The 19,295-nt window shown below is 53.3% G+C and overlaps 2 protein-coding genes across 3 annotated transcripts in view; one reads left to right on the top strand and one right to left on the bottom strand.

Moving 5' to 3' along the window:
- RAB6A (RAB6A, member RAS oncogene family) overlaps positions 1-9,624 on the top strand; it is a 42,488-nt gene extending 32,864 nt beyond the window's left edge. For both annotated transcript variants that reach the window (XM_084227064.1, XM_084227063.1), the window contains exons 7-8: positions 4,493-4,559; positions 6,691-9,624. In XM_084227064.1, the coding sequence (XP_084083190.1) occupies positions 4,493-4,559; positions 6,691-6,755 (132 nt within the window). In that variant the 3' untranslated portion in view covers positions 6,756-9,624. The remainder of the gene's footprint in view (positions 1-4,492; positions 4,560-6,690) is intronic.
- A 5,379-nt stretch (positions 9,625-15,003) lies between these two features.
- On the bottom strand, positions 15,004-18,532 carry PLEKHB1 (pleckstrin homology domain containing B1; the record flags this gene model as incomplete). The annotated part of the gene is made up of 6 exons (XM_084227131.1): positions 15,004-15,140; positions 15,213-15,318; positions 16,088-16,127; positions 16,931-17,033; positions 17,885-18,037; positions 18,496-18,532. 6 exons carry the CDS (start codon positions 18,530-18,532, stop codon positions 15,004-15,006), a joined length of 576 nt encoding a protein of 191 aa, XP_084083257.1.
- Between the last annotated feature and the right edge of the window lie 763 nt (positions 18,533-19,295).

Genomic DNA, 19,295 nt, shown 5'->3' with positions numbered 1-19,295 from the left:
ATTGACAGAATAGGTTGAGATTTGCTATTAGGAAGGAATTGTTCCCTGTGAGGGTGGGCAGGCCCTGGCACAGGGTGCCCAGAGCAGCTGTGGCTGCCCCTGGATCCCTGACAGTGTCCCAGGCCAGGCTGGACAGGGCTTGGAGCACCTGGGACAGTGGAAGGTGTCCCTGCCCATGGAAGGGGATTGGGACTGGGTGATCTTTAAGGTCCCTTCCCACCCAAACCGTCAGGGATTCTGTGTGTATGGGTGACATTCCACATATATCTTATATATGTAGTTACACAAATGGTTTCTGTGCAGAAGGGTACCAGGAGTAATAAAATAAGATTATGAACTATTTCATGTTCTAGACAGGGCTAAAGAGTCTGTTATTAAAATGTCCCTTGACTTTGCCTCTAAGTAGCAAAATGATTCCCTATATAATGGGATAATTATAGCAGTGTTAACTCAGAGCTGTTTCACTGCATCACCCACCGTGGATGTGTTGGCTTCCAGGGTCCCCCAATTATCCTGCCACAACAGAGGCTGCCTGGCAATTAAGGTTTGGATTCTGTGCTGCAATCCTTAATGAGTGCTTAGACTTGGGGGTGTGCACTGAGAGCAGTTGCCTCACTGAGAGGAGTGATGATGATGATGAAGGAGCTCTACACTCCCTCTTTCCTTGAGGGAGTTTCTGTGCCCTGACACATTTCCAACAGGTTCTGTAGCTAAGCCTGTGAGGGAGTTGTGGCTTTCAGGGGCAGCTGGAACCCTGAGGATTTGATGGTGTGCACAGACATGAGCAGATATTCAAAAAGAATTAAAAATGGATTTTTCTTACAAGTGTTGATTGGTGTGTTGCAGGTGTGGACTGGGATTCTCAAGGATTTCAAAGCTATTCTCTGTTCTAGAATATTTGTAACTCTCATTTTTTGTTAGTTTAATAAGAAGTTGTTTAAGCAATTATCAAAGGATAAGACCTTAAATACCACCACTTAGATAGCTCCCTGTTTCCTTGCAGCTTCTCTGCTAAATGGTGTGAATTTATTTTATAACTAAGCAATAAATTCCCAGTGAAATGGAAAAGTACAACAGCAGAATGGATCCCCTTCCCATAACCCATGTAAAATCCTTAATAAGCTGAATGCAAATTTGACCTTCCCCTAACCGATAACTTCTCTCCACAATATATTCTGGTCCTGCAGAAGAGCAATCACTGTCTCAGTTAATCTTCACACAGAATTTTCATCCAGAAACAGCTGAATTTCTTGTCCTGCTCGGGATGGGAATGGCTGTGACTCTTCCAGCTGCTCCTCCTCAGTGGGAATCCAGGGGACTTTTGTCCTTTGGTGCTGATTTTAGCTTCTGGTTCATCCTTTTCTGCTGGAAGAGATAAGAGGGAAGGGCACTGCCTCCAGCTCCCTGCAGCTGTGCTGCAGATCCAGAGGGCCTGCCTTTGTGCTGGGACCCCAGTAGATGTACTTCCAACAGCTAGTCAGTCCAGTGCCAGGATCTTCTGCCAGCAGAGAGGCAGAGGAGATGGTGCTGCTGCCAGGCTTTTCCTGCCATTCCCTGTGTCAGGAAAGGGGAGAGCTCTGAGGATGGCACCTCACTGCTGGCTGCTGTTGGATCTGTGACTGCAGAGCTGTTTGCAGTCCCCAAGGTCCTTCACACTTACTGTTCCTCCTCTGGCTTTGGGCAGGGAGTATTGAGGGGAAAATGAGTGGATATTAGGGAATTAAAGCGTTGGTAGTGTTATTGTGGGGTTAAACCAATGCAGCAGAGGGGAAAAGACTGGCTTTTGGATCCTGCAAAGACTGATTGCCAGGGGAGCCTTAAGCTGGAGAAGAGAAGTAGATAACTTGCTCCTTTTAATGCAGAGAGCTGTAGTCTCTGATTCATTCTGTCAGCCCTGAATAAGCTTTAAAAGACTTTATGATTCCTGCTCTGTCTCAGCACTCCGTATTTCAGGGAATCTTATTGTTAGTCTCTGGATTTCATGCCCAGAATATGTCAGGGTTCATTTTGCTGTCTTGTAGAAAGAGAGGGGAGGGAGGGCCCTTGAATTGCTCCCTGCAGCAGTACCTGGCACACTCCACGCTGGCCCTGGAAGAGCCAGGGATGAATGTGGTCCTTGGCAGAAGAACTTTCTCACGGCAGCAGCTCTCTGAGCACAGCCCCTCTGTGACCCTGTTCTCACAGAGCTGGGCTCTTTCTCCTGTCTTCTGATTCTTACCCATCTGATGGGCAAGAATTACCCTCAGAGTTGCAGAGAATGAGAATTAGGGAGAGGTTTTTGTTTGCCTTGCGTTGGGGAACAGGTTTCTTTACCAGCCTTTCCATCTGGACAGTGATCTTCCCGTCCTGTCCATACTGCTGCTGGAGTGTGGCTGAAAACTGGTTTATGCCTGCAGTCCTTTGTGGCCCTGATCTGTTGGGATTTATTGGCTGGAGTAGCAGGAAAGGCGTAGTTTGGCAAATGACTTGAAACTGATGGTGAGAGATGAGGCTTCTTTCCAGCGTTTCTATCAGGAAGCAGATTGCAGAGTTGAGCGCTGAAAGAGAGTTTGTGTGGCTTTTAGTCTTTCAGCTGCTGCATTTAACTTCTGCCTTGGAAAAAAAGTCCTGGATGCTCATCAGTACTTGTGTTTTTATACCCACACAAACATTTAAACATGTACATATGTGTACAGACACACACTGGCTCGGGGCTGACAGCACCAGGAAGCTCGGAGGGCCCTGTGGGAAGGCTGCTTTCCAACCATCAGGAAGCTTCCCTAATTGGATTTATTCACATATGCTGGGGCTGATAAGCAGAAGGTTAATAAGAAATAAAGTTGATTTTTCTTAGTTGCCAAATTCCTATTTTTAGTCCGATAATTTAGGGGAGAAATACTGCTAAAAGCATCATTTTATTCCTGGTCTTAATGTAAAGAAAGGATTACTGTATTTTAAATAGCTTTTCTGTCAGCAGTGTGGTTTAAATGCAGGAATTCCAGTTGGTTCCATCAGCTGAGGATTTTTTAAAGACTCCTCACCCTTCCTCTGTCTGGGAATCCCTGCTGTTGGTTTAGGTAGAGTTTGACATCTGGAATTTTGTTACTTCCTGGTTGGCCTATGAGGATTTCCCTGAGGTTTTCAGGGAGGCTGGGAGGTCCAGGTTAATGGCAAAGGTCCACAGAAACCCAGAGAGGGGTGTACTAAGCTTTTGTACTTTGGAACTGTTGGCTGAAATTAGGGAGTTACATCGAGTCCTGACTTCTCAGACCCATCCTTGGCTCACATTCCAGTGTGTGCCAGATTCCTGCCAAGAAAGATCCCAGACAGACCTGGGGGCTTGCTCTTGGTGGGCTTGGAGGGGGCTTTAAAGCCAGCAAAGTCACTTTAGGATGGTGGGAGCATCACTGGGACACTGGGAGCCCGAGTGGGGAAAGCCCTTGGGCAGGGACCCGCGGGGCTGGTCGGGTACCCACATCCCTGATGTAAACAGGCTGCCAGTGCCTTGGCTGGGTTTTCTGTGGAAAGTGGGTCACTGGGAATAAGTGGTTTAGCTTTGTGTCATTTGAGGAGAGGCAGGACAGCGTGCAGCAGTGGAACACGCCAGGCCTGACGTCAGAGCCGCAGGATCCGGGGCTGCCGCGCCGCGCCGGGGATGCACTGGGAACACGTGATGGAGGGACGGCATCCTGGGAGGGGGGACAGGCAGCTGGATTCGGGGCACTTCTGCATATTCTACAGGCTCCTCACCCAGAGGGCCCAGGAGATGCCGTGTGGTGGGAATTACCAGTCTGAACCTCAGGGGCAGAGGTAGGAATTGGTCCTGTTCCATCTCGCCTCCTTCAAGTAGAATAAAACCGTGAGGAGAGTTTGGAGCTCAGACCTTGCTGGGAACTGGAGGTGGTGTTCAAGTGAAAGGCTTTGGATGCCTTTGTTCTGTGCTTTATGCCCTGAATGTGGACATAGGAAAACCATGGAGTGGGCACCAAACTGAGGATTAGGTTTGGCTGCGTTCCTTTGTCTGTTCCGTAGGAGCCTGAGCCGCAGGTAGGTGAGGCTTGGGAGAAATGCTTTCCGTGCATCCCATTTTTTGACACTCTTCCATCATCAGCTGGCCTGATGCAGTGACAGGCTCCTGGATGGTGTGTTTGCCTTCATCAGCGTGTCCATGCTCCTCTGAAATCCTCTGGGGAAGTGTGAAAATCTAATTCCCACCTGCCCTGGGGAGGTTGTTGGGGTCTGTGGACATCCGTGGCAGGTGTGGGGTGAAATGCTGGATCCCACCCATCCTATTTGCAGAGGAGGTGCAGGAGGTTTGCTGCACACAGCTGTCTGATCTCCACTAACAAGAGCTGTGCTTTGCCCTTTTCTAGGAATAAAGGTTATATTTGGTGTCAGGATTTTGGGGCTGAGCAGTGTAAATAGTGCTGGGGGATGTGTTGAATCATTGTTTGAACTGCCTCAGCCGGGGGGAGCCGTTGTTTTCATCTGTTCCCTGTGTGGTTCTTTGCAGCTTTTCCGACGTGTGGCAGCTGCCTTGCCTGGGATGGAAAGCACACAAGACAAAAGTAGAGAAGACAGTATCCTTTCTGTGCCTGTGCCAGGCATTACCCTGCACCAGGAAAATCCTCTGCAGCCCTCGCTCAGCTCCTGGACATCCCAAAGAGAGGGGGAATAGGGGCAAGTAACCTGTGAGCTGAGGAAGGAGGATTGGTGGGTTGGAAGGCTGGGAGCAGGGGTGCTGAGGGTGGAGGCAGCAGGGGAAGGAATGGTGATCCAGAAGGATTCTTTGCTTGGTGTTTGAATGTGTGGAAGATGGGAGGAAACAGCTGCAAAGAAGTCTGAACAAAAACCCCTGTGGTTCTTGCAGACCTGACTGACAGAATCCAAAACCAAGCTGGTCCTGGAAAGGACCTCTGAAGCTCCTTCTCTGATCCTCCTGCTCAAAGCAAGGCTGACTCCCAAACTGAGCCAGTTTCTCCAGGTCACATTCAGGGATACTTGGGAAATCTCCGAGGATGGAGATCCCATAACCTCCCAGGGCAGCCTGGGACCCCAGGCAGCATCTCTGTGGTGGGAGGGAGAAGGCTGAACTGATTGGATCAGTCTGGGAAAGCAGGTGGCATGAGGGGTGGAAAAGGCTTGGAAAGCAGTATGGCTACACTGGAATCAGCGACCTGGCCAGGTGGGTGTGCTTGGAAGAGCTGTTTTTTCAGGGTTGCTGGTTTTATTTGCAGCAGGGATCATGGACCTGGTAAATAGAGGAGAAATTGCGCCTTGGAGGAAGGAGGTCCCAGGAACTGTGGGAGTGGGACAAGCCTGGCACTGAAATTCTGTCAGAGCATCTGATTCATGGGGAAGAGAAGGGTTTGGGAAGCTGGGGATTTCATCTGCTGAGGCACGGGCTTTGTGTGACAGGGACTTGAGTGATCAGAAATATTTCACTATGCAGGTCCCCAAAAGGTTAATGAGCAACAATCTTTAATAATGAGGGCGGGTAGAGTGCACAGGCAGGGGCTGGGGCAGGGAGTTTGATCAGCAGTCCCTAAATGGGAGTGCATTTAGGGCACTGGGAATTGGGCTTCCTGCAGCCTGCAGATAGCAGGGATAGATGGGATCCTCTCTCCCAGGCAGCTGCATTAGGATTAACAGGGGCACTTCTGCAAAACATGGAGGGTTCAAGGATCCTGACCCATTCATGCTCTGAGATGAGGCTGGCAGGGCTCATGTCAAGCATCTCCAATTTAAACACACTTTAAGCTTTATATCAGCCAAGTGGACCAAACACTGGAGATGAATTGCCTGTCTTCTGTTCCCATTTCCATGTTTATTTTCTCCAAACCTCTTTAAAAAGCAGCTTCAACCCCCTAAAGAAATAAGTTGGAAGTACCAGCTGTGTGATCTCTTTGCCTCTGTGTTCTGTGATAAGGGGAGCGCTGGAGACTTGTGGTGAACAGCTCTGAGCTGGGGATTAGCATTCAAAGCTCCTCCTGGGAAAGGCTCCGTGAGGCTGTAGCTGGAGGGCATCCGCTGGGAATTCGAGCGCTGCTGCAGAGGGAGTTGCTTATCACAGGCAGGCTGTGAGCAGCCAGCTCTGCAGTGACCTTGTGGGACATCAGCTGTCACTGGAAGGGGGAATTCAGGCTGGTGGCAGGGCTGTGCTGGCTGCTGGGGGCAGCAGAGAGGTTTAACTGAGCAGGGATTGGTGAGGGGGTCGGGGTGGCACGGCCGGGGCTCTGGGGGTAGGCGGTGTGCAGTGGTGCCCAGGAGGTGGTGGAGCCCCCATTCCCAGAGGGATTTAAAGCCAGGTGGATGTGGCACTGGGGGACGTGAGATGGTGGTGGCCTTGGCAGTGCTGGGGGAGCAGGTGGACTTGGAGATCTCAGAGGGCTCTTCCAACTTGAGTGATTCTGTGGTTCTGCAGAAGCGGTGATCAGACCTTACAGTGGATCCATGCATCTTGAACCCCGCAGCAGGAGAGCAGTGGGATTGCTGGGAAGAGCAGGCTGGTTAGACACAAACATTGGGGTGTGACATCATTTCTGCTCCGAGCTACATGTGCCAGGGCAGGAGGGGCAGGTGAGAAACCTTTGGTTTGGAGCTGGTCTTTCCCAGTATTTCAGCAGGAAGCGCTGAAAGTGCCATTCAAAATCCCGCTCTTGGTAGGGAAACAGAGTTGGAGATCTGTTTGCCTTAACTTCCTCCTTCCAGTGATTGACATAAAACTGGAAAAGCCTCAAGAGCAGCCTGTCAGTGAAGGAGGCTGTTCCTGCTAATACCATGTGGCTTCCACCTTTCTCCAGAACATCACTGCTTTCCCTCCCTGTCCTCTTCATTGACTGCAGTGTGAATATTGGCTTGAACCTTCCCCTTTCCGTAATAACGTATCGCAGTTCATCATCGCTGGCTGTCTCGTGGAGATGATCTTTAGCTTCACAAGCACACCCCCCCCACACACACACCAACAAAATGTCAGTGTCTTCATTATTTATAAGAAAAAAAAAAAAAGCCAAAATATTCCACCGTATTCTAGGTATAACTTTAAAAAAAAACAAAAGCAAAAAAAAAAAAAAAGAGAAGAAAATCCAAACAAAAAAATAGGTACAATTTCTTAATATTTGTTCCTTTTTTAATATGTTATGATATTGCACTTTGAAATGATGGCAACTGAGTAAGTTTGGAATTGGACCTAGATGAGATGTATGTGCAGAAGAAGGCTTGCAAATCTGACCCATTGGAATTTCTCTCAGAAACTGGGAATGCGTAGACAGCAGGCGGAATCACGGGGGGAGGCGGCAGATGCCAAGGGTCGAAGGCTTATCCTTGATAATTAAACACAAATTAACCCCAAGCTCTTAATTGTGAGTCTGCCTGGTGTCCAGACCCAGCCTGGCCTTAGCAGGGGTTGTTCACTGCTGGCTGCTGGAGCTGGGAATTCTCGCCGAGGCAGCGGGGGCACGTTTCCAAGGAAGCATTACTGGGAAATACGGACGGGCTCTTTGGGATGAGTGCTTCTGGAGGATTTGGGGGGGAAGGAAAGGGTGGATGTGCATTAGCAAAACACTTGCAGGAAACAGGGAAATAATGTTTCGAGTGCAAAATGAGTTTCAGAGCTTTTTTTTTTTTTTTTGTCCTTTTTAAGTAGAACACCAATGAAGTGAATTATTACTGCCCGAGAGATGGGAACGTAACAGTTCTGCTGTTTGGAAGAGAAAGCATTCTGCTTCTTTGTTTTTTTAGGGGAAATATTAAAATCAGGACTGGCACTAAAACCTGCCAAAGCCGATTGAAACCTTGGAAATTTGGGAGAAAGAGGGAAGAGCAGCTGGCTGCCCCAGCAGAGGGGGAACGGCACCCGCTTTTCCAGAGCGTGGGCATAGGTCGGTGGGGAAGGGGTGTTTACTTTGATCCTACAGAATCCTAGTTGAGGCATCTTAGATGGAAAGGGAGGGACTTGAGTAGGATGGAAACCAACTTCTGATTATGCAGATTTATGCCTTTATTTTTTAGCTCTTTTTTTTTTATTATTTTTATGTTCAGTCTTCCAAGTTGGTTTAGTTTGGTTCTCTAGAGCTGTATAGTTTGGTTAAATAATTAGTAATTTAGTTTTCTACGGAATTAGGCTCACGATTAACCCTTTTTTTCTTTGATATTTATTTCTCGGCTTTAATTTTTTTTTACTCTTTCCAGTGCTGATTTTGTTGTTTTTCTTTGGCTGAGGAATCTGTGTAGAGCTTTGCTGATGTTGCGAGATGTAGCTACCCGAGAAACACGGAATGAAACACACTAGAAGTGCACCCTTTTAATCTTTACTAGTCATTGTGAAGTTGCTGTGTAAGTTAATAAACACAATTGTAAATACATTGTTTGCTGGGCGACTCTGGCCGAGTTACAGTGCAGGAAGGAATTCTCGAGTCTGTGTTGCGATTGCGAACTAAATGGACAATTGCAAGGGAATATTCAGGCTCCTCCTTGGTTCTCTTCTGCCCCTCTCTCTACCATCTAAAATAACCACCTGGGGGAGAGGAAGGGAATCGTCCTCACCACCACTTTCCCCAGGAAGCGGGCATAAAAGAGTTGGAATTCTTCATTCCTGAGGTGAATGCCAGGCTCATGCCCTGCCCTGGGTTTCTAGCAACTCTGCACAACAATAACTTAAAGGCAGAACGAGATGTAAAAGTGCTTTTCTAATGCAATATTAAAGGCGAATTTTTTTGACGTGGCATGTCTTGAAATAAACATCAATGATATGTGACAAAGGATCATTCTTTATTTAAAAGAAACTCTCTGGGGGAAGGAAACCTGGCTGCTTTTCCTTTGTTGTACTGTTCTTAACCGTGCTGAAATGCTTCATCCTGGTGCTTCTTCCTTTGCTTTGGTTTGCTTTTTTCTCCTTTGGTTCTCCGTGCAGCTTCTGTTGGTCCTCATTTGGCTGTTCCCCACAAGCACATCGTTTTGTTTTTTTCTTGCTTCTGATAGAACCAGCCCCCTCTGCTTCCCACAGTCCCAAGCTTTTAAGCACTGGATTTAAGGAGCTGGCTTAGCCCATGAGGGCTGTGATGGACCAGCAGCCTGGATGCTTTTCCTGGAAGACCTGAGAGCAGGTTTGTCCAGAAGTCGCTGGAGACAAAGGTCTGGAGAGCAGCATTCCCACAGCTCCGTGTTCAGCACGGCCAGGGGGCTGCAGGAGCACAGTCAGGTACGTTCAGTGCATGTCCTTGCTGATAGCCTGTGCTTAACAGGGCTCACTCCTGTCCTCGTCCTAGCTCTCCAGAGAAAGCACACTTCCAAGGTGAGCACAGGAGCAACGTGGGCTTTATATTAATTTTTTGGTTTGCTTTGGGTTTTTTTGCACCATCCATCTGTCAGGTTTTAGATTTTAATTTTCTTTTACTCCGTGGGCGTGGCCAGTGGAACCATGGGAACAGATGTTCTTAATGCTGATTTTTTGTGCGATTTTCTGAGTGAAGGTCTCGGCTCTGTTTCTTTTCTCCTCCCCGCTCTGGCTTGCTCGTTGTACAGTCCATCATGCAGCTATTCCATGCCTCGCGTTTTGTCTTGATAAAAGTAGTTGAAGAAATTGTGTAAGGGGAAAAAAAAGGTTCCTTTTCTTCATGTTGGAATGTCACTGGTACCTCAGCTCTGTTTGATAATATGAACCAACAACAACAAGAGAACAAATCCTTAGTGCTTGAACTAAATAAATACCTGTCTCATTGGAAAGCTCTGGGTCTCTTCTCTCAGCACGTGCAGCGCAGGCGGGAGGAGCAGCTCCTGGGGGTGGGGGGTCTGAGGTGCTGCAGGAGGCTCTTGTGCGGGCAGGAGGGGTTCTGGGGGGCTCTGTGGCACGGGGAGGGTGTGCGGGGCTGTGTTTGCTGTTGCTGCGCTGTCTCTGCCATTGTTTCCAGCGCGCCAGGAGCGATGCCGGGGACGGAGCCCGGCCTCTGCCGGCCGAGCTGTGCCTTTCTGCTCCCTTCCCGCTCCGTGCATCCAGCTGCTGCCTCTGCTCCCTTCCCAAAGGCACCTTGTGCGGCCTCAGCACTGCCTCAGCTCCCTGGGACACGGGTGCACCGAGCCCAGCTTCCCTGGGGAGGATCCTCCTGGAGCCTCCTTCCTGCTGGAGACGGCAGCCGGGTCTGCGGGGCCGGGGAGGTGAGTAACAGATGCTCTGTGGTGAGTTACCCTCTGCTTTCCTGAGGGAGAGGGTCCTGCAATCACAGCATGGGTGGGTTGGAAGGTACCTTAAAGACCATCCAGTGCCACCCACTGCCAAGAGCAGAGACGCCTTCCCCTAGCCCAGGTTGCTCCAAGCCCCATCCAAGTAGGGAGGGGGAATTAACTGGATTTGGTGTGTGCCCAAACCTCGGTCTCTGGGTCAAGCTCTTCACTGTTAAAAGGACCATGAATAAATGGGTCGTGAAACTGGAGTGTAGTGCTGGAATTAGGGATATGGGAACAGTTGTGGAGGGGACGAGTTCCTGGAGAAGGTTTTTGTCACTGGGGGAGCTTCTGTTCCTTGTAGCCGGCACCTCCAGGTGCTGCCCTGGGTGGGAGCCTCTGCAAACACCACCTTCACCTCCTCGATCCCTCCTGGCTGCTGCCGTGGGTAGCCTTGAGGCTTTCACCTCCCACTGCTGTCCCAATTCCCAGCTTCCCTCTGGTGAAGGGGGTCTGGATTGAGCTGCAGGGACGGGGCTGCTGTGGAGCAGGGAATAGGTGAGGGACACCCACCAGCTCCAGAGGGTGCTCCTGGCCGCTCGTTCGTGGCTGCACTGGGTCGAGCTCTCTCTCCCAGCCTGGCTCTAAAATCCAGGAGGGATTATCTGACTCAGGTTGGAGGGTGCTGATGGCTTCTTTGCTCGCTGGTGGGATCAGCCCCGATTTTTCCAGGCTGGAGGAGCCGCAGCATCCCCCCGGCAGCGTCTGCAGAGCTGCTGCGGCAGCCGAGCCGTCCCCTCGCTGCAGTTCTGCTTCCAGCGCCCGACTCCTTGGCAATCGAAGTGCAAGGGCTCTCCCTACCTGCTGCAGCAGCACCTTTTTCCATGCTGGGCATGTCCCAGCCCCGAAGGAAGATAAATGGGGCGGGCAGGCTGCGGCACCGGCTGCCGGCGCTCGCGCAGTCAGGGAGGCAGCTGCAAACAGCCGGACCTCGGAGCAGCCTCTCCCTCCCATCTGCGCTGCCTCCTCCTCTGCTGCTCTCCCTCTGCCTTTCCAGGCTTGCTGGGCTTGGGCTTTCACCAGTGGAATTGTTTTTTCATCAGTTTAAGGGATTTTTCATCAATTGGCAAAAATACCGGTTTTATTTTCCCCCCCTTTAACCATTTTTCCCTTCCCCACCCTGGTCCGAGCGTGTGGTGAAGTCAAACATGGCTTTTTATAAAATATTTAGGATCCTCTTGTAGGAGCAGAAAGGAGCTGACTGCCCAGATGGATGCTGGAAAGGCTGGGCTCCCATTAATGTTGGGAATTAAACTCCTGTGGAATGAATTGCAGCTCTGCCCTTCCCAGAAGGATGAGGGGTAGGGAACGACTGCAGGCAGCTGGGTGATGATGCTCCTGCTGCCCTACAGCCCTGCCCTGCTGGTGCTGTTCCCAAATCGAATTTGCCAGGCTTGCCACCTGTTTCTGAGGGTTTGGATATAAATTAGAGCCATTTTGAGTGCTCGCTGTCGGCCACCCGGAGAGCACATCTGGAATGAGGATGTTATTAAAGGCTTGATTAAAGTTATTGCTAATTAAAGCACTGAAGTCTCTCTCCCACAGCCAGTGGCTCCTTGGGTACAGGGCAGGGAAGGGAGAAAATGGGATTTATCCGTGCTCCCAGCACTGGTGATTTGGCACTGACCTTTCTGCGTTTATCCCAGCTTGGGAAGGGGGGCTGTGTGGAAACTGGAGGTTTGATCCTGACATTTCCTGAGCTGCTCGATTTCCAGAGAAGTGGGTTTGGAGCCCAGCGAGGGTCAGGTGGCCCCCAGCTGACTCCTGTGCCATGGGATATTGTGGGATTAATTTTCCAGGGAGTTTGTGGGCATGATGGGCTCTAATGGCTCGTGCCTGCTCCTTACTGCTGGTCCCTTTTTTCCGAGGGGTTTTGGAGTTGTTCTGAGCTTTGGAGCTTCAGCAGCTCTCCCTGCTGGGAGAGAGCAGTGCTGCGAGTCTGGGTGGGAGCTGGGAATGGAATCAGCCCTGATCCCTGTCCCTCAGCACTCCTTGTCCCTCTGCTCCCACCCAGTGCCACTCAGGCACCACGAGCTCCTGAGAAGCCCCTGCTGAGTGCAGCAGACCAAGCCAGGTACTTTTGTGGGCTGTGGACCAACTGTTTGTGCTTCCAAAATTATCTGTATCATATTTAATTGCTGCTTCATTTAGCTCCCTAGTGCAGGGCCTGCCTGCCACCAGCAGCATGAAGACCCCGGGAATTGCTGCTGGAGGCTGCTTCAGCACTGTCCTTGCCTGGATTGCTCCATGTCCCTGGATCTCTGGGAGACCAGCACAGCAGGAGAGAAGCAGGAACAGTTCCAGGATGTCCAGGTACTGCAGGGATGAGGAGCATGGGTATCTAAGCTCTGGAAAAGGAGCTTTTGCAGGTCAGTAGCTGGACTTGGCATGGGAAGGACAGACAGTTTCTAGGTCATGTTGCTATTGGTAACAAGTTTCCAGATCTTTCCATCTCCCAGTGTGTTTCACCTGGGATTATGCACATTTGCCCATGAACCATAAAATGGATATTGGATTGGTAAATGAGATATTAGAGTAAAATTCTTCTCTGTGAGGGTGGTGAGGCCTTGGCACAGGTTGACCAGAAAAGCTTCCCACTATCCCACCCATCCCAGCCCTCTGGGATGGTGGTTTTCTATCCCATGTCCCCAGTCCCTCTCCAGCTCTCCTGGAGCCCCTTCAGGCCCTGCAGGGGCTCTGAGCTCTCCCTGGAGCCTTCTCCTCTCCAGGTGAGCACCCCCAGCTCTCCCAGCCTGGCTCCAGCCCTGGAACAGCTCTGGGGCCTCCTCTGGGCTCTCTCCAGCAGCTCCAGGTGCTGCTGCTGTGTCCCCAGGGCTGGGGCAGCTCTGCAGCTGGGCTCTCACCTGGGCTTAGGGGCAGGATCCTCCCTCTCACAGTGGAGGATCAGGCTGGCACACGGGGATTTTGGGATGCCAGCACACACAGCTGGGACATGTCACAGGTTGGAAATGGGGACATGGCCCTGTGTCACAGGAGCTGTTTCACTCCCGTGCCCCCCCTGCAGCAGGAGTAGCCGTGGGGGCTGGATCAGTGGCCCAGGAGTGGCGGTGCCACAGGGAGGTGCTGGTGAGTGAGCACTGCAGGGTCACAGGCACAGGGATGAGGATGCAGTGGGGTGTGTGGGGCTGGATCCCTTCTCCAGCCCTTGGGAGCTGGGCTCTCTGCTGGAATTAGCAGAGGCACGGAGGGGCTGAATGCCTGCCTTAGGAGCTGGGAGCCAGGCGTGGCTCCTGCTTTGCACATCAAGCAGAACCAGGGATTGTGTTCAGCCACCTGGAGCGGGGCTGGCAGTGCCTGACCCTGTGCTGGGCCCTTCCCAAGCAGCCATGCCTCATCCCATCAATGTGTGATGCAGAGCAAGGAGCTGCTCTGCCAGCACAAATGGTGGTTCCCTTGCACAGGAGCAGGATTTTTGGGGCAGCTTTGTCCCTTCTGTGTCCCTTCTGTGTCCCACTGTGCCACCCCCAGAGGCTGGAGGTGCGACCCCAGAGCTCCCAGCTGGAAAGGCAGGGAGGCCAAGGGGAGCTGGTGACACCCCTGGGCAGCTCTCCAGGGGGACACAATCCTTCCCACCCCCAGAGGTGGCTGAGACTGAGCGTTCCCTCCTCATCCTCACTCACCCTCAGGCCAGGGCTGGTTTTTCACTGCCTTTATTAGACTTCAAAGAGGTTTTTTTGTATTTTTTTTTCCCCTTTCCGGGAGCGGGTGCGCAGCAGAAGGGAGGCAGGGAATGCAGGAGAAGATGAGGATGGTGTGTTGGGATATCCCAATCTCCTGATGGGCACAGGGATGAACTGACCCGGGGCTCTAAAGGCAGGAGCAGGCTGGGGTGCTGGTGTCACTGGTGGTTTTCTATCCAGCTGTGGGGTTTGTAATTCCTAAATTCAATGTCAGTCATGGTTCCAGGATACCATCCTGGCTCTAGGGGCGACACTTGGCAGCTGTGCCTCACCTCTTCCATTGCCCAACCAAAACCCTGAGCTGCTGCTTGTCCCCTGGCCTGACCAGGGGTTTGTCCCTGGTGTGTCCCTCCTCAATCCCAAATCCCTGCTGTGAAGATCCTGGCTTGGCTGCCAGAAAGGCTCCCTGGTCCCCACAGAGAGCTGCCCTTCTCCCCATCCCAAAAATCAGGGGGAAACTGAGGATGCTGTGTGTCCCTCCCACTCGGCTGGAGAGGTTGGGATATTCCCTGGGCTCTTCTCAGCCTCATTCCCAATGGTTTAACTCCAATTCCTGAGGGTTTTGCACCATTTCTCCAACTTGGCCAGGCCCGGGGGACTGGTGCGCGTTGGAAAGGGGTAGAAATCCTGCAAAGGTTTTCATCCTCCCCAATCTTTTACCCACCTCTTTTGTGTCCCTGTGGTCCCTTCTGGTGCGGGAGCCTTCCCAAACAAAGCCCTTCAAAAGCCTCTGCATTGTGGGGTTCACCCAGCCAAAAAAGATCCAGCCACTTCCCCCCAAATTAAATTAAAAAAATTGAACTTTCCCCCCTTCTCCGAAACCCGGAATTTCTGCAGCCAGCTCCCTGTGGAGATTTGGGATGGGGAAGCTCTGCCAGTGGCCCAGGGAATCTTTGCCGATGGGAATGGGGTGCAGTGGGGTTCTGGAGTGGCTTTGGGGGGCTCTGAAGCGCGTGGGGGTTATTTAATGCAGAAGCTGGGGCCGGCAGCAGGGCGCGTGTGGGAGTCTGTGCCCGGGGTGCGCTGGGGAGGCTGAGGGCGCTCAGGGCAGGTTCCGAGGCAGGGCCGGGGAGCGAAGGGGAGCCGTGGCCCAGCCTGGCGGCCACTAAAACCAGCAGGGCATCCACATGAAGGAGCCCAGGGCGGCGCCGGTGGCAGCCCCGGCCAGCAGCCCCAGGGCCATCTGGTCCCCGGAGACGCGGTAGGGATCCTCGCGCACGATGACGTGGGTCACCCCGGGAGCTGCCGGGAAAACGGGCCGTGAGCGGGGGGGACGGCCCTGGCCACCCCTCCCGGGGCCACCGGGCCACCCACCTCCGTACTGGTGGCCGTAGTGGCCGGAGCTGATGTAGGCAGCCTGGTGGGAGTCCAGGGGCACCGTCTGGTAGTAGTCGTCGTCGTAGGGGTCGTACACGTGCACCTGCAGCAGCGCGCGGCGGGAGTTTGGGGTCAGCTCCCCCGGGGGGGAAACGGGGCCCTGGGGCTCCTGGGTGGGCAATCCCAGTGGCCCAAGGGCTGGGGACAGCCTGTGCTCACGCCATCCTGACTCTGCGCCTTCCTTGTCACTGTAACAGTGTCCCTGTGACCTGAACAGTATCCCTGCCACCTTAACAGTGTCCCTGCCACCTTAACAGTGTCCCTGCCACCTTAACTCTGCTCCTATTCCCTTCACCTGTCCCTGTCACCTTAACAGTGTCCCTGTCACCTTAACTGTGCCCCCATTCCCCTTAACTGTTTCCCTATGACCTTAACATCGTCCCTGTCACCTTACCCATGTCCCTGTCATCTTAACAGTGTCCCTGTCACCTCAGCTCTGCTCCTATTGCCTCTGACTGTCCCTGTCACCTTAACTGTGTGCCCTTGTCACCTTCCCTGTGTTCCACCACATCAACTCTGCCCCCGTTCCCCTTAATGTTGTCCCTGTCACCCTAAGAGTGTCCTTGTCTCCTTACTTGTGTCCCCATAACCCTGTGTCCCTGTCACCTTAACTCTCCTCCCGTCACCCTCCAGCAGTGCTCGCCATGGCTCTGTCACCTGCCATCCCACCCTCTTCCCTGTGCCCTGAGGCTGCACTGTGGGTGTTGGGGAGCCCCCACAAGCTCAGGGTTGGGGTAACCTCTTCCTGCCCAAATCCTGAATCCCAAATCCCGTGCCAGGACGGTGTCCCTGCTCAGGGGACAAAGCCTCACCGGGGTGGATTTAGCCTCCAGCACGGCCATCTTCCAAGCACTGCAAACAAAACAGAGGCACTCATTTTTGGTGGGTGCTGGAGGGGTGGGAATTGTCCCCTTCCTCCCCACGGGGACCTGGATGTGGCACTATTCTTTAATTCCCTGTTAAATGAGTGCTGGGCCAACAGATGGGATTGGGAATGGGCTGGGAGGTACCCAGTACCACAGGGATGGGCATGGGGCAATCCCTGGGAATGGCCCTGGCTAAAACAAGGGCAGGCAGGAAAATGACACCTAAATTTGGGGAGAAGAATGCATAATGGATGAATTTCCACTCAGCTGAGGTCAAGCTCAGTTGATGAAGCTCTGCTTGGCCCCAGCATGTTTCCCTCCATCCAAGTTCAGCTGAACGTTTGCCACTGATAATTTTAAAAATTCTTATTTAAAAAAATATATAATTTTTTTAAAATTAAATTTCTAAATTTTTTAGAAATAAATAGAAGTGGAACAGAGCTAAAAAGGGCAGTTTGCCTCTAGTCGGTGAGGTCGTCACATTGAGACTTTTTATTCCCAAATAATGATGAAAATCCTTCTCCTCAGTCAGGTCAAGAGGGGATTTCTTATCCATGAGGAAACTCCCCCAGCAGGAGACTGACTGCTCAAAACCAGCTGCTTTTGGCTCTGGATTATTCAGTGAGAGCCCCAAATCTCCTCCTGCACCTTTTGCCCTGCAAATGTATTTGAGAACAGGGGCTGGGGGCCGGTTTAGCCAAGGGTGGGATGGGGTGGGGGCAGGACAGGGCTCTCCTGTGGCCCGGGCCCTTTCCAGGTTGAGATAATTGGGATGGGAAAGTCGCTTACACGGCATCGTCCTCGCTCTCGGCACACAGCGTGGTCTTGGAGCCGTCCCGCAGCACCACGGTCAGCAGGCAGTCCCGGCTCCTCCCCTCGGGCGGCTGCACGTCTGCCAAGGGAAGGGATGGGGTGGGATCCAGCCTCGGCCGAGGAGGTGTCCCACACAGCCTCCCCTGGCTCCAAATTCCTCCTGCCACAAGAGCTGCTGGGTTTAGTTTTGGCTCCGTCTCTACGTGGAGGATGCAGTCAGGCTCTCGCAGGTTAAAAGCCAGCACAAGGAATGAGCTGATGGGGCAGAATCTCCACCCCCATGGCAGAAAGAACATGGAAGGGCAGCAAAATGCCAAAAATCTGCTCGAGGCCACGAGGCCGAGCTGCCTTTGCCTTGAACTTGCCAGAGCGCACCCAAATTTTGTATGAACGGGAGATGCTCATTGCTGGAGTGGGATCTTTTTGCTCCAGCAAGAGTAAAATCTTACATCTCTGAGGCTCGTGTGTGTTCCCCCTTGTGAAGCTTGGCAGGACCGTGTGGTGAGCACAAAGCTGTGGGATTGTGCTCCCACGGCCGCTCCCAGCCCGAGAAAGGCGCTTTGTGCGGCGGCGTGGGCTGCGGGGCCCCGCCAAGCTGCTGCTTTGTTCCCCTTGTTTGTGCGAGACGTGAGCGATGAGTCAGGGCCGTGGGATCCTGTTTGTTACAAGCACAAACCAGGAGGAGAGTTCCTCCTTCCTTCCTTCCTTCCTTCTTCCTTCCCTCCTTCCCCCAGGAAAAGCAATGGCAGAGACCATCCAGCGTCTCCCGGCTGCGAGCGAGGAGGGGTGAACAGGGCAGCCCGGGGGTTACTAATGGGTTATTTTGGGGGTCTGCTGGATGTGCACAGGTGGAGCCTGGTTTAAGAGGGGCGCAGCCACACGTGGGATGGGGTTGGGAATGCAGGGCTCGGGAGCAGGGGCTCGGCTCACCTTTGCACTCGCGGCCGATCCGCACGTCCCGGCAGCTGTACTTGATGTGGATCCGGCCGTCCATGTCCCGCTGCGTCTCGTCGTGGTAGTAAACCAGGCTGCCATCCAGGTAGAGCACAAACCAGTTCCTCTTCCAGCGGCGCAGGATGGAGCCTGGTGGGACAGGGAGCAGGAGCAGGAGCCCAGCGAGCCCGGTGGGACGCGGCCAGCGCGCTCACAACCTCATCCCGCAAACTCGGATCCCCCTGGGAGCCGCTGCATCCCACAGGACACCTGTGCCTGGCACGGGCAGCCGGGGCAACGTGAGCAGGTGGCTGTAAGTGGGGAAAGGCTGATGGCCAAAAAAGCCATCAGGCCCCTGGGTGCTGCCCTGCCGAGGCACGGGAGCGGATCCAGCCCCGGACGCGGAGCCGTGTGTGTTTTCATGGCAGGCAGCCCCTCTCTCCGCTGACGTAAATCCACGAGCGGCTGAGCCACAATCTCCCTGCTGCCGTGGATTACCCGCCCAGCTCGGGGTTCCTTCTGTCCCCCACACCCCACCTCTTCCCAGCAAACCTCCCCAGGTGTTTCTGGGGGGCTCCCAACCCGGGACGCTCAAGGGTGGCACTTACTCTGGCGCCAAAGCCAACCGCTCTTCACCAGCGCCATGGCTGCCGCGGGCTTCGCCGGACCTGCTGGGCTGGGAACAACAGTGGGGTTAAAACAGCAGCTCCTGCCTCGCCCCCATGGCTCCCACCTCCCCACAGCCTCCGGGGACGGGGATTCACCCTTGCTGCTCCCGGTATTTCTGGGGGACGAGCTCAGCGCCCGGGTTAATCGGGGTTAGGCAGACGCGGGATTTCGTCGTGGGAAATGCTGTGGAGGAGGCACCGCGGCCACCTTTCCTCCTGCCTTAATCTCATTGGGATTTAGGGATTATCGGCCCGTGGAGGTAAGCGCAGAAATCCGGACCGTGAAAGCAGGCAGTGCCTCCTCACAGCCCCAGTAACTTTCCATGCTAAATGACACCTACACTTGTTTATTTTCCCTGCCTGGATGGAAATTAGTCCTTAATAAGGCCATGAAGTCATCGCTCCCCAGGTCCCCGAGCAGAGCCAACACCCCAGGGGCAGGCAGGAGCAGTTCCCCGGCCACGGCCCCGTATCCACTGGGAATCCCAGCTCCCGGTGATGGCAAGTCGGCACCCTGGCATGGCCTCCAGGACCTCCCAGCAGCTCTGGGGGCACGGCAAGGCACAGACACCCCCCAGCACCTCTGTGCCTGCGTTACCGAGCGTCTGAGCCCCTGAGTATCCAGGTCCCCATGGAGTTTGCAGCCCTGCTACCATCACCCGTACTGCCACATCCCCGGGAAATCCCAGCCCGTGGATGCCCCCATCCCCTGGCACCCCCAGGTACCCCCACTGTGCTCA

Source organism: Fringilla coelebs (assembly GCF_963513975.1).
Source record: "Fringilla coelebs genome assembly, chromosome: 2".
In the NCBI taxonomy this organism is placed as follows: domain Eukaryota; kingdom Metazoa; phylum Chordata; class Aves; order Passeriformes; family Fringillidae; genus Fringilla; species Fringilla coelebs.
This window is presented reverse-complemented; position numbering and strand designations above follow the sequence as displayed.